We start from the raw sequence: 14,480 nt of genomic DNA on the forward strand, positions 1-14,480 counted from the left end.
CTGAACAAGTGTATGAACGAACGCTGGGTGTTCCCACCTGTTCTGTGGAGCCTTTAATAATACCACGGTGTGTTCAAAACCTCTCACTATTTCCAGTACAATTTAGGTTTGCCACACAACTGTAAGATAATCTAAGGAAATCTGCTGGTGAAATAACGGTCTTTAAAAATTAAAGCTGTATTTAATTCTTTGAGTTTTAGTATTCCTTCAGAGCAGTAGAACATGTTCCAAGTGGTTTATTACATGTATCAATGTAGAAATATAAAAAAATTCTAATTGCTACAGTACAGTAACCTTATTTATGTCAATTTTTGTGGCTTGATCTCATTTCAGATGAAGTGGCTATCTGTCCTGCCCCAACAGTGTATTTTGCTGATGACATGTGTCTTAATGGCCTTGGAAGCTGTACCTATAGACATAGATAAGACAAAAGTCAAAGGAGAAGGTCACGTGGAAGGAGAAAAGGTAGAAAATCCAGTAAGTGTAATGAAATTTTTCTAATTAAGTGATTTTTCCTAGCTGTTATTAATCTAGCAAACTCCTTTCCTGAAAAGCAGATGTACTTTACTGGAGTTACTTGCAGGAAGGAAACTGATCTTAGCCAGTATTGTCATACAGTCTACCATCTGCTGTGATGAGGTTCTGTTTAAATTTGTTCTCTTGCTATTATTTTTTTTTTTTCCTACGGTGAGGTGGCACATGAAAGGATTTCCCCAGCTTACAGCAGAAAGATCTACTCACTGTTTCACAGAGACTTCTTTCAAGTGATTGAGTGGTGGCTTAGGAAATTCCACTCAGTGGAAATGAATGAGTTGCAGTGTTCTAAACAAAACAAAACAGAAACACCAATATGAACACGACAAATGCTTGTGTATGACATGGATTCTTAGACACTTTTCTCTTTCTTGTGTGTTGCTGAAACAAATGAGTCACAGGAGTTGTTATAGAGCAATGATGCAAATCATAAAAAAAGAAGATATGTAAGAGAATTTAATGTGTGTGTTGCTGAGATATGAGTTTCAGTGTAATTATTCTATTTAAACAAAATGAAATGTTTGTTAGTATATTATGTTCTCAATTTCACGTTCTTTTTTTGAAGGATACAGGACTTTATTATGATGAATATCTCAGGCAAGTGATAGATGTCTTGGAGACAGATAAGCATTTCAGGGAGAAACTCCAGACTGCTGATATAGAGGAAATTAAGGTAGGTACAAAGAGAGAGTTAAACTGAGGTTTATTAAAGCCATAAACCTGACCCATATGCATTGTATTCTTTCTTCCTTTTCTTTTTTCATACTCCTCTCAATTTTTGTGACCTTTTATTTCCCGTCATTTATATTTACTGAGGTATTTAGCTCTTACTTGATCTTTGTCTTTAGTCAAGGAACAGAAGAATTTCTGTTCATTAAAGAATATCCCATAGCATAAAAACCACCCAGCAACATAACTTGACTGCATAGTTTCTGCCTACCTACTAAAAAGCCAGTTTGAGACTCCATGCAGGTACGTGAACCTTCATGTACATTGAAACAGCTGCAAGAGTAGCTTCCACTTGCCGTTGCCTGCTGAGTAATTTGGAACACCGTAATTTGGAACAGAGGTGTATCTGCATGACCTTAAGGTGGTGTGTCACAAATGAATATGATGACAGGGAAGAGAATTACAAGACAGTCCGATTTGAAAGTCGAGGGAAATGGAGGAGTTGTGCTGGAGCTAAAGTCAGCGTATATAGGAATAAAATAGACCTCAGGCTTCTCCACTGCTGTCCTTTCTTTTGTGCCCATCCACACAGCACTCTCTCCTAAACCTCACCACATTCTTGTCTTTTCTGCTTTAGTTCCTGGCTCTGGGTGGTTGGTGGCTGTTCTGCATTCCCTTTTATGAGCTAGAAATTCAGCAAGGGACAGGTAGGAAACAGTCTAAAGTGATAGACTTAAAGAGGAGATCCTGCCTTTTGCATTTCCTTTAATCCCCCATGTTGCCATTTGCTGCTTTTGGCTCCTTTTTCTTCTGTGCTACATCTAGTGTAACCCAGGAAGGTTACTATCCATTTCCAGATCCTGGTAAATATTCTTGCAATGCACACTGGTGGCTGTGGCAGTACCTTCTCAAGCTGTCATCAAGTGGATGAACGCAGCACTTGGTGTGCGCCTCACAGTTCTTTTGAACTAGTTTGAAAACATTTGATCAGGAGATTTGTCACTTCTTAAACATCATTACGTATTGCTGCTTCAGGGTCATGTTTTTGCTCTTCGGAGGAGCAAACTACTTAGAAATTCTCTTTTCAGAAAGCTTTTAGGATTCTTCTCTGCTTCTATAACCATAAGCTGAAAAAAAATTTGAATCTACTCTTGGAAAAAATTTTGAGGTTCTTACAGTGTGGGTACAGTATTGCCAGAGACTGCCAGTAGGCTGCTGTCTTGCAGCTCATGTCTAATGGAAATCCTAATGTCTACGTTCTTCTAGTTTTTATATATTGTTTTGTTTTTTGACAGAGTGGAAAACTTAGTAGAGAGCTTGATTTAGTAAGCCACCATGTGAGAACACGGCTGGATGAACTAAAAAGACAAGAGGTGGCAAGATTAAGAATGTTAATTAAAGCTAAGATGGATTCTCTTCAAGGTAAGGATACAAAATTTAAATAGGTGAGTTAACAGATGGGATTGTGTTGGAGAGGTGCCCAAAGTCCATCCGTTACGCTCTGTTTGTTGTCAGCAATATGGCTGCAAGCTTGAAGTGAGTGTCCTTTCTGAGCTGGCCTAGGGCCACTAAAGACCCGCCTTCATAGGAATTAGGAAGAAAGGAAAAGCCTTTTGAATAACTATACTTGATTCTGGCAGTGGATTTTTCAGATACTTCTAATTATTTTTCAACTTCTTTTTGTAGTGCATCATTTAGAGACTAGTCCCTGAGAACTGGGCATGTAGCAACAGGATGAGGAGCAATGGTTTTAAACTAGAGCAGGGTACCTTTACTTTAGACATTAGGAAGAAGTTCTTTACTATGAGGGTGATGAAACACTGACACAGGTTGCCCGGAGAAGTGGAGGCCCCATCCCTGGAGACATCCAAGGTCAGGCTTGATGGGGCTCTGAGCAACCTGATCTAGCTAAAGATGTTGGATGAGATGGCCTTTAAAGGTCCCTTCCAACCCAAACCATTCTATGATTCTATAGCGTAGTAGGGCTGTGCTTAAGAATACATTGCATAGCATGTCATGTCTTTACAGTGCAGAGAATGAGTTGCAGTTTTTTGTTCTGTTTTGTTGTGGGTTTTTTGTTTACGCTCAGGACAAAAGTTTTCAGTTTTCTCTTTTTAAGCCTCGTTTACGCTGATTAGAGTTATTGTACAAAAGTATAACGAATATTAAACATCACAGTCTGGAGGATTATTTTTCTTATTTCTGGGGCAATTTTAAACTCTTGAGTAAAGAAAAACATTCAGAGTGAGAAAAATTCTTGATCACATGTTCTTAATTGCTAATGAAATTGTACAGACTGAGGTAATTTCTTTTAGTGAATAAAATGTACAGGTTTTTAATGATTCTGATTGCTGTATGTTTGTATGGGAAATGATGCTATCCCTATTTATTTCTTCCTACTGAAGAATTTTTAAAGTTTACATTTAGAACTAATTCTCTAAATGTCTTATTAGTGGTTTCATTTTAAAGATAATTAGTTGTTCATAAACAAAGATCCTGTTGATGGACTTCATGATCTTATTTCTGAAATGCTGTTTCTCACAAAGTAGCTCTAATAAAGAGAGGTTAATTTGCCTGTGCAGATTGTTGTACTATTAAAAAACTTGGGGAGTTATGGGAAGGGATCCCACTGAATTCAATGCATCAGTTTAAATTACTCTGAGAATAAGGGTCTGTAGTCTAGCCTAAACCTAGACATGTGAAAATGCTGGAAGTGGGAAAACATTTTGTAAAGCTTAGAATCAGCCCTGGCAGTGTGCTTGACATCACACACAGCAAGTATAGCCAGGTTATCTATAAAACACAGCTGCCTCTGTACACCTAGCCAACGTCTTGGAACATGTACAAAAGAGCATTCTAGAGCAACAGCAGGCAAAGCTGTTAGGTTTCCTTTTATTTGTTTTGTTAATCTTTTCCCTATAACATCATCTAATATCTTAGTCTTCTATCTGATGCAGGAAAAAAAAAAGGCACACAGACCCCTCTTTTCTTCCCTCTCAGATGGATCAGATTTAAAACTAGACTTAAGATGATATTCTCCATATGCAGTCCTTATCCAAATGTGTTTTTAAACATTTTCCTCAAGATCCTACTAGACTGATTAATATAGGATAGAAGAATGTTAAGGGTTGGGTCTCAGAAAATACAGTTGTGTGGCAAGTAAATGCTGTCAGAGTCTTCTCCCATAATAATAATATTTCTGTTTGTACTTTCTTTTAGACACTGGCATAGACCATCAGGCTCTCCTTAAACAGTTTGAGCACCTGAACCATCAGAATCCCGACACCTTTGAACCTAAAGACTTAGATATGTTGATCAGAGCGGTGAGTGCTGGATAAAAATCTACTACAGGGTTCTGTCTTCTCATTTCTCAGCTGAGATATTGCCAGAGTGTAATGAGCACTTTAGGGGGTCTTTGCTTTGGAGTTGTTTTTGAAAGGGTACAGTGAATCCAAAAACTAAAACATAAATAATGAAGAAACTATATCAGGTATAAACATGTTGTTTTCAAAAGCGCTACCAAAACATCCTTTAGTAACTTGAACTGTCTGAAAATTATAAACCCCCAACTAGTATACCTCATGTTTAAAAGGAGAATGGCAATATGGTCAGCCTGCCCACAGATCTGAACAAAACAGTGCTTTTAACATCATATGTTAACATAATTGTGTGGCATAATCATATGTCTACATGTATCTGTATTTTTAGGCTACAAGTGACCTGGAAAACTATGATAAGACCCGCCATGAGGAGTTTAAGAAATATGAGATGATGAAAGAACATGAGAGGAGAGAGTATTTAAAAACACTGGATGAAGAAAAGAGGCAGCGAGAAGAATCCAAATTTGAGGAGATGAAGAAAAAACATGGAGATCACCCTAAAGTTCACCATCCTGTACGGCCACAGTCTGTCCTTACATGAGTGGGTGGAAGCTTTCCTTTCCAGAGAGGAGGAGCTAGTAAAGAGAAGGGCCTATCTTGTTTCTACTCAGCATTCACCTCTTCTCACTGACACAGGAGCAGAGTGTGGGAACAGCACTGAGCATTAGAAAACCCACTTATATATACACCTCTGTTTTTCCTGTATAATTATGCTATTTGGTGGCAGAATTATTGTTTATAAAGAACATAAAACTCATGGGGAAGAAGCCAGAATAGTATTCAGAACGGTGGGGATGCCTTCATGGTATGCCTGGCGGCAAGGAACTGCATCACAGTACTGTTGCACTAGAAAAGGGAAACTGATTTGACATCCTTCATCTCTTGTTCCTAGAAGAGCCTGTGTGGCCACGACTAAATTATTACAGGTGTTCCTTTCCACAGAATATACATTTCCTTGACACTTGCTAGGCCTTTCTGTCTAATGAAAGTATTAGGCCTGACCAAAAGGAGATTAAAGAAAATTCCATTTGCAACATGACTAATTGGAAAATAAAGCCTTTCAGAAAAACCATAATGAAAACGTAATGCAGAAAAATTACACTTAATTGTCTTTTCTGTTTTTTCTTTGTAACCAATCTATAGGGAAGCAAAGATCAACTGAAAGAGGTGTGGGAAGAAGCAGATGGACTAGATCCCAACGAGTTTGACCCCAAAACATTTTTCAAATTACATGGTAAGAAGTTTGGTTTAATTTAATGAGCAAGTGAAGTGACTTTCTGTCACCTTCTGCTGAGGGCAAGTTTGATCCATCCAAATTATATCAAGTAATTTGGATGAACCTGAAGAGTATAGAGGAGAGAAGATGTTATTTTTGTAAGTTTACTGCGAAGTTTTAGATGGGCTTTAAACTTGAAAATAGTTTTGTTTAATTAGTTATAAAATCATACAGCCAATAACTGGGAGTGATTCCTCAGAGAGGTGTGGGCACTTTAGAGTATGGGCACTGTGCATGTCTCTAACTGTGCCTGCACACCCTGTACTGGGAGTAAACCCTCAGAAGTGTGTGTGGGAGAACCTGCTTCCTCATCATCTCTGCAGATCAGTGCCTGACACTCCTTGTCTTTGGAATGGTCATAGAAGTGCCAAACCTCTTCAGAAATTGCAAGGTGCTCTTCATAAAACAAAATCCAAAATGCCCCCCTCTCCTGCTTCTATTTCTGAGCAGTGTGCTTCTAGAAATGATAACGTAGGAGCAGAGATTAGAATGCATCTCAGTGGGCATTTTGCTTTAAATGTGATTATATAAATGTGTAACCTTGTATTCTGACACTGTTAAACACTCGGTAATAAAGTGCCCTTGAGCAGATCCTGCCTGGCGCTGGGCTGTGAAAGGTCAAACACTACAGAGAATTTGACTAATCCCTAAGATGGTAATTCAACTGAAGAAAAATATTCAAGCTCAAGTCTGAACTTTTATCTTGGTTTATAAAATATATAAATATCTATTACAGTTATTAAACCTTATTTATTTTTAGAAAGAGATCTTGAAAGATAATTTTCTGAAAATTTTTGGTAGCTTTTTTGTGCAAATCTCAAAACAAAACCAGCTGAAATAACCTTTTGCCTTAGAGTTTAGTACATTAAAAAACTGTGAAGCAATTAAACAAAAACATTCCATAACAACACTCATTTGAAATAGACATTCTCTTTTAATTTCAGAGGTAGTACAGCAATATTCAGAGCAGAGCATAGGATAAGAGCTGGGTCATTAGTTGCCAAATATTCTCTCTGCATTTGTCTTGAGATGTCATTTTACAGCGATCTCAAGCGCTGCGTGTTTGTATAGATTTTCATGTAATTTTTTAGAGCTTTTCGAGAGTCACATTCTTGGTTAACAAAGTTTTTCTTCACTCTTCTGTTGCTCCTGAATCTATTTAGAAATTCAGTTGTTAAATTGGGACAGCTTGTTTTCAGCAATATTTTTTGGCAGTTGCACTCTATGCAATCCTGTTGTGACCTATTTCAGTTTGCCAATCTAAGAAGTAGGGAGATTGCTCCAGACTGATCCAACCAACCAACCGAAAATGAAAATTCAGTTCAGCCAATGCCTGATAAAAACATAAACAGAAGAAAGCCACCTGTGTAACCAGTATCTTTTTAAATGGAGTTTTAATCCACGTGAGATATGTATGCTGATACTTACTTAACTCAGAACTATTACGTATTTTATTTTCTGTATGTACTCAACTTGATTTTTCAACACTTCTCTTTGTAGATGTCAATAATGATGGTTTCCTGGATGAGCAAGAATTAGAAGCCCTATTTACTAAAGAGGTAAAAAAAAGGTTCAGAAACTTGTTTCAGTAAATGGTTACAGGGATATCTGTATTTTTTCCTAATATGTTTAGGGGCTTTGGACTACAAATGAGAAGAATAATGCCAAAGTTTGTGCATCCTTAATATTTCTACAAAAGTGTAAAAACATATCAGCAGCGAAAATAGAGTAGTTGAAGCGTAGAACTCAGACACCAAAGATCTAGTGCTCATGTGTTTGCCACAGACTTGTCTGAGATGTTATGATTAATCTGCAGGATAGCTATTCCTGTACGAATGGCAACAGAGAGCACTGCCCTCCTATTCTGGCAAGGTGCAGCCTGGTGGAGGTGCTGAAGGCGGGTAGCGCTGCTCATGCAGTGCTTATCAACAAGTCCTAAGACTTGCTGAGAGAAAAGGGGTCAAGCTGAGGTGAACTGGCTCCAAGGCAGCCCGTTGTAGAAGTGGCTGCAGAAGTTTCATGTATTTTTTATCTAGCTAGTTTGGAGCACATATACATCTGATGAAGTAGACACGTTCTCAGTTTCTTTAAGCCTTGGTTTGTTTTCTGCAAAACCACGAATACTAGTACTACGTTGTGTCCCAGAGGAGTAATGAGAGCAGTGTACCGAAATTTTGCAGTGATGGCAATTGCAGAATCTGTGAGTAAATTAGGGGCTGTGGTCTTAACTTTTCCAGTAGGTTCTGTTTAGGTATAGCATAAAAAACCCCACCTAAACCTCTCATTCAAAAGTCCAGTACTATGGCTGTCAATACCTACTGTTACAATTTTTCTAGATTTCATGAGTCAAGGAGGAAATGTGCTATACAGTGTATAGAGAGGCTTATACATTTAAACTACTGTCAATTTTTTGACGAAATGAAATTTGCAAATACAGATTTCTAATGATACTTTGCTATGAAACGTCTAATACAATGAGGATATCTGGCAGTCTTTATTGACAGGTATGTCCCATCAGTTTGCAGTTTTGTAGTTTAAAAACAAATAAGTCTGGGGCTTTAAAATTACCTGTGGCAAAGCAAGCCAAGTGAAGTGAGTAGGAAAGCTAAGTAGAAGTGAATGAGCGTGAACTCACCAGAAAGACAAAGACGTTGATGCAAGACAAGTGGACCGTTAAATTAAGCACGGACTTTGTCTTGTGATATCCTGAATGCTTCCGGGGGACAGCTGCATGCTCTGGTTGAAAAGCTACTCTCTCCTTTTCCAGAAACCACATGGAAATTCTGCCTGTTTTAATCAAATCGTAGGATCAGACTGTGCATGCTGTGGTCAATTTTACTGTAATGACCACAGCACTGAATTACAGACCACATGAAATAACAGAAAACTTCATTCTTAGCAATGAAAGGCTCACTTGTTGCTTAAATAGTGTGCTGAAAGAGGAGAATTACACACACACACACTCTGTAGGAAAACTGTGAAATGTTATTAGCAACATCTTGCACTACTGTTCCAAATACGCTCTGACATTTAAATGAGCAGCCCTTACTCCAAACTAACATTTGCGAATTTTAAATTTCAGCTAGAAAAAGTTTATGATCCCAAAAATGAAGAGGATGACATGGTTGAAATGGAAGAAGAAAGGCTGAGAATGAGAGAACATGTAATGAATGAGGTGGGGACTGATGTTCAGCAGAGCTGCTGATTTCATTCTTTATTCAAGAAATACAGTCCTCCTGACACAAAGCTTGTTCAAGTACAGCAGAAAGGGATGATCTGTCACACTGAATGCTGTTTGTGCTGGGATTCACATAAAGTTGCAGTCCTCAAGCCCTGGCCCCATATTCTGATGTAAATGCCTGCTGACCTGGTTTTACTTAAGTTCCACAGGAGGAATTGTGCTGTAGCCTCCATCTTTTGCAGATACCGAGATTCAAGAGAAATTCCCTGTGAATTATGTGTCAAATAGGGAAGACACTAAATGTGTGAGAAGGGGGAGTAGAGCAATGGCCTCTTTCATGTAGCCAACCTTTGTCCTTCATGAGAGGGCTTAGAGCTCAAAGTATCACCTGTGACCAGTTCTGATAGGATTTTAGCACAGGAGGCAGAGGAGAAGGAAAATGTTTTGAACTAGTGTTTTTCACTCGTATCTTTTCTGTGTTTAACTATATTCCTTGAGCTTGAGGAACAGAGCAAGCCTCTTCTGTTAGTCCTCCCTTCCGCTTAAAGGATTCTGACATAATTCAGTTGGAGTTTTTTGATGTTTTGAAACCTCCCCATCCAACAGAGATTAGCCTGACTCCCAGTTACAAAACTATTACCAGAAAGCTACAAAACATTTTTCTTTAAAAATAATCATGCATTCCACTATTACTGTTGGGGCTGTGACCACAAATAAAGTTTACAATCAAGCCAGTTTATTCTGAAGTAAAATGTTAGGATTTACTTTTTATTTCCATTTTTGTGAAGCTATATAAGCTTGTGAGAGCTTTCAGAAGATGTTGCAGGCACTCTCTTGAAAATGCAACAGTTGAAAAATAAGATGGTTATATTTAAAGATGTAATTGAACATTAGCTCCACGGAAACCCATCCTTTAGACTGAGTTTAATTTTTTGCTTCGAATAGGTTGACGTCAACAAGGACCGGCTAGTGACTTTGGAAGAGTTCCTGCGAGCTACAGAGAAAAAGGAATTTTTGGAGCCAGATAGCTGGGAGGTAATGAGAACGTGTTCCAAGTGCAACATACAGTAGTGTTACCCTCACTCTAACCAGGAAACCAAATGGCACGTATCTGACATTTGCTTTTTTTCAGTTCTGTTGTGGCACCTGCACAGTTAAGTGCCTTAGCTAAATGCAGCATACAAAATGTTAAATGCAATGTACAAAACGTAGTGGCCTAATGTGATCTTTATGGTCCACACACAAACTAAGAAGGTCTTGCGCCACCCCGTGGATTTGAGAAGAGCATTTCCCACGTGCTTTTCAAACAGAAAAACGAACTTTGTTTATGAATCGCTTTAAAAGTAAGGGCTCAGCTGGAAACAAGAGGAATTTTTCCTCCTACCTCTAAATTTGTAGTAGAATTTTGCTGAGCAACAGCTATTCTACTTTTTCTTACAGCAAGTGTAGTAACCCTTTACAGTGTCACATCTGGGTGTTTCAGAAAAAATTCGGAGGGTTGTTCAGTTCAGCTACTAATAATTCCAGGGGGAAGATAATAAAAATGTGTATGCATTCCTGGCTAAATATTCATGCTTCTATGTATTTTCTTGCAGACACTCGATCAACAGCAGCTCTTCACTGAAGATGAGCTGAAGGAATTTGAAAGTCATATTTCTCAATAGAAAGAAGGCAGAAGATCTTCAGAAGCAGAAGGAAGAGCTACAGAGGCAGCATGACCAGCTTCAGGCTCAGAAACAAGAGTTTCAGCAGGTACACTCCTGAGAATAGAATTTTTTTTTCTCCTTTTCTATATCCTTACATGTGTAATGGCTTATGACAGTCCACAGCTTTGGAACATTCTTTGCCCAGGTTTCTTGTACGAGTCCTAGTTGAATTCTAACCTAAAGGTATCACGGCAAAACGTAATCTAGTGTTCAGGATTGTAGCAAACAATGCAAGCATCTCAACTCGGTAGTATACCCATTAACATTACGTGATGAATGCAAATTTGAAGTTGATTCATTTATGCTTCATCAGAGAAAGCTGACAGATTTAAGTTTTTTAACTTGAGTATTTTATTTTTCACTAGGTTGTAAAACAGATGGAACAAAAGAAACTACAGCAAGGAAATCCCCCTGCGGGACCAGCTGGAGAACTGAAATTCCAACCCCGTATGTGTCTTTCTGTGTAGATACACAAACTTTAAAATAAGATCTCCAATGCAGAAGCTGTTAAGACTTTATTTTCTGTTGAAACTGCTACTATAATGTGGTTTTAATGATCTCTGTAGAGAGGATCGCTAAACAATCTTTCAGAGGAAAGTATAGATCTCTTCAAAAGTATTCCAGAAATCTCAGTGCTTTTAAATTCATAGTAAAATAACAATCTGATGCAAAGCATCAAATTGGCAGAGAAAAAGGATTGTGTTGTACCTATCAGTCTGAAAATATTGAGATCTAGGATTTTTGAGTGTCCAGAAAAGAAATGGCCGGGTCTGTCTGATGTTCTATGGCTGCATTACCAGCCTCAGCCTGCAGAACAAATCAAAGCATTTAAATGCTTTCAAAAAGTCTGTCTTCAGTGGCCAATTCACCAGCAGTTGGGCACAACGTGACAAGTTAGTTTGAGACAGTGTGAATGACCAATTGCTTCAACACCCTCAGAAGATAGGGTCATAAAAAGAAATCATTGCATTTGCTCACTGATGGCAATGAAATGGTCAGATATATACTAGCACTTGTTATCCATAACACATGGTTTATGTTTCTTTTGTGCTTTAAAGGGGCTCCACTCTCCCATACATCCTCACTTTTCTCCCTCTAGAAAAGTTCAAACTACTTTGGCTTTATTCGCTTCCATGTTCATTATCAGTACAGCTCAAGAACTTCTTGACATTCATCTCAAACACAGGGCTTCAGGCTATCTAGGCAGAGCTCTTAACAACTCCCGCAGGGCCAACACTAATATTTCAAACTTTAAATGCTATATTCAGTGATTACTTTGTTGAGTGCCCTGAAATTCTATCCCTGAGCCACTCGGTTCTGTGAAGAGTATTGATGGAATTTCAGTACCAATTTAATTTTGTCTTTCATTTGCCTCAAAACTGCCTGTAGGTGATTTCATTTTACAATCCTTATTTGAGAGCCCCATTTCCATTCACCTTCAGTAAAAATATTGTTTATAATAGCAGATGCCCTGAGAGTTGGACTAATGATACATCTTTTTACACTCGTAGTATCGTAGCAGATACTGTTCTTAACACATATATTATTTTTTGTAAAAACTTTCTGCAAAGTCATTTCATCAGGTGTCATAAGAATTCATTATATTTAACCAGAGTTAGTCACTACTCATTCACTGAGTTAAGGAGATTCAAGTAAACACTTTCTAATCTATAGGCTGCTGGTTCTACTAAGGGTAATTTAAGGACAAAAAAAAAAATAATCACAGGACCGCAGCCGCAAGTTCAGAAATCTTCAGCAAACTATGAAAATTAGTACTATTCAAACGTAGGCAAAAGGAGAATGCTGTAAGTATTGACGCAGTGAGCAGTAAAATACAGGAACCAGTTGTTTGGGTTTGATTTTTTTTCAAGCTTCCCATATTGGGATTAAAGGTTTCATAAAGATGCAATATATTTCAGAAAGAGCAATCTCCAAAGAACCAATGTGTTATCTAATAAAAATGTTTCACAGAAAACAGAAAGAACTAGTAATCTAAGAGGAAACACTGAGTACTATTGCAGTGTAGCCTGTTGGGTAATCTCAATCTGATCTCATTGTTAGTCACATACAAACGTCTTGATTCCACTTACAAACCAACGTATAGAAGCTTTGGGTTTACTGTCCCTACACTAAAATCTTTCCTTTAGGAGACTTTTCACATTTGTGGCTGATTTGATTGAAAAGTTACAAATGGTTTGTTCTTGTTTTACAGCGGCAGAACACAAAGTCGGAGATGCGCCAAAACATCCTCCTGGAGGCGACCAGCCTTTACCACCAGGACACGTCCAAGAACCAGCTGCTAGAACTGATCAAGTTCACCCTTAACCACTTGTGCCTCAACTTTATAGCATCTTTATTATCGGGAGGGGGCAGGGAGGGCAGGAAATCAGAGTGAAACAGGAACTCTCCACTTTCTTCCCGAGATTGTAAAATCATTGGGAATGTTAAAGATGAAGTATCAATCAGATTTGAATCATAAATTAAACTAAATTTCTCTCCAATGCATCAGTGAGAAACACGACAAGAGGATCATTTAGAGGCTAAAATGGAGAAGGTAATTAAAGAAAAAATACTGAAGATTTTTATGGCCAGGGGACTGAGCTGTTGAACTTTTCTCGTAAAAAGAGAGGAGATGTCTGCCATTCTGTGTTTAGGCATGAATTGGAATCTTTTCAGAGGGGAAGCAGGGAACTGGCCTGAATGTCAAGTTAGTTCTAGATTTATGTAGGAACTCTTTCCAGAGCTACTGAGAAGCAAAATACAGGGAAGCAAAGACCATAGATAAAGGCCTACTATTTCCAGCACTACCAAACCCTTTCTTCTTCTGAGACCAAAAAAAGAAAAAAAAACAAGAAAAAAAAAAAGGAACTTTTAATCCTTAATCACAGAAAATTTGCACTTTCTTAAATCTAAATATAGCAAAGAATTATGTGGAACAGTGAATATTTTTCATGTTTACAGAAGCCTAAATATTTCACTGTAAGCCTTTGAAAGGAATACTGTACATCTGGTGTATTGGGCTGAACCGTCCTCGTTGTTGAGATTAACTGTGTAGCAGTTGAGTGCTCAACTGGCTCTTGGGACAGTACTTTTGTCCCTGTTTCTTTCATCAGGTGCCAGCTGATTTCAAAATTATGCATGTTATTAAATAAGCTTTTTATGTTGATGGAAATATTGTGCAAAACAGAACCAGACTCACTGTCTTTTTCTGTACAGATTATCCTACCTCCTATGATTGTACCAGACTTTTCAAAATGCACCATGGGCTTCAGAAAGTTCTTCTCAGACATGAATCTTTGACTTTTTTAAAGAGTTTCACTCTTGCTAGTCTTTTGGCAGTTAGTGCAAGTTTATGAAGTGTCCTAAAACAAGGGTGCTACTTGATTGTATTATTTTGGTATTGAACCAGGATAGGTCTCTAATATTGTAAGGCAAGATTTTACAGGAATAAGTTGATTTTCCTGTGGGTTTTACTATAACTTTGAAAAGCTGTGTGATTGTCCTTGCTTGTCATTCATTTCAGGTGGAAAGTATCCTAAAGCATAAACCCTGTTTGTTTTTTTGTTTTCTTGAGTTTATATGTTGGGTTTTTTGTTTAAAATATGAATTGTTCTGATTGTATAATGCTGGTTTTGAACTGAGACACACACACCTTGGCAAGTATTCTTTGCATTTCCTTCCTGTTCTGTGGCTAAGTACTGAGAGTGTCATTAAAGGAGATCATTTGGGTTTTG

General features: G+C 38.0%; 1 protein-coding gene across 1 annotated transcript; it reads left to right on the top strand.

The window, feature by feature from the left end:
• Positions 1–333: 333 nt before the first annotated feature.
• On the top strand, positions 334–13,132 carry LOC104269991 (nucleobindin-2-like). The gene is given in 13 exon segments (XM_009873530.1): positions 334–477; positions 1,100–1,207; positions 2,499–2,625; positions 4,423–4,526; positions 4,912–5,097; positions 5,727–5,817; positions 7,360–7,418; positions 8,942–9,034; positions 9,986–10,075; positions 10,636–10,700; positions 10,702–10,792; positions 11,112–11,193; positions 12,959–13,132. Coding segments are annotated over 13 exon segments (1,353 nt in total). The 3' UTR covers positions 13,072–13,132.
• The last annotated feature ends 1,348 nt before the right edge of the window (positions 13,133–14,480 follow it).

Source organism: Apaloderma vittatum, unplaced genomic scaffold (genome assembly GCF_000703405.1).
Source record: "Apaloderma vittatum isolate BGI_N311 unplaced genomic scaffold, ASM70340v1 scaffold23317, whole genome shotgun sequence".
NCBI classification, from domain to species: Eukaryota; Metazoa; Chordata; class Aves; order Trogoniformes; family Trogonidae; genus Apaloderma; species Apaloderma vittatum.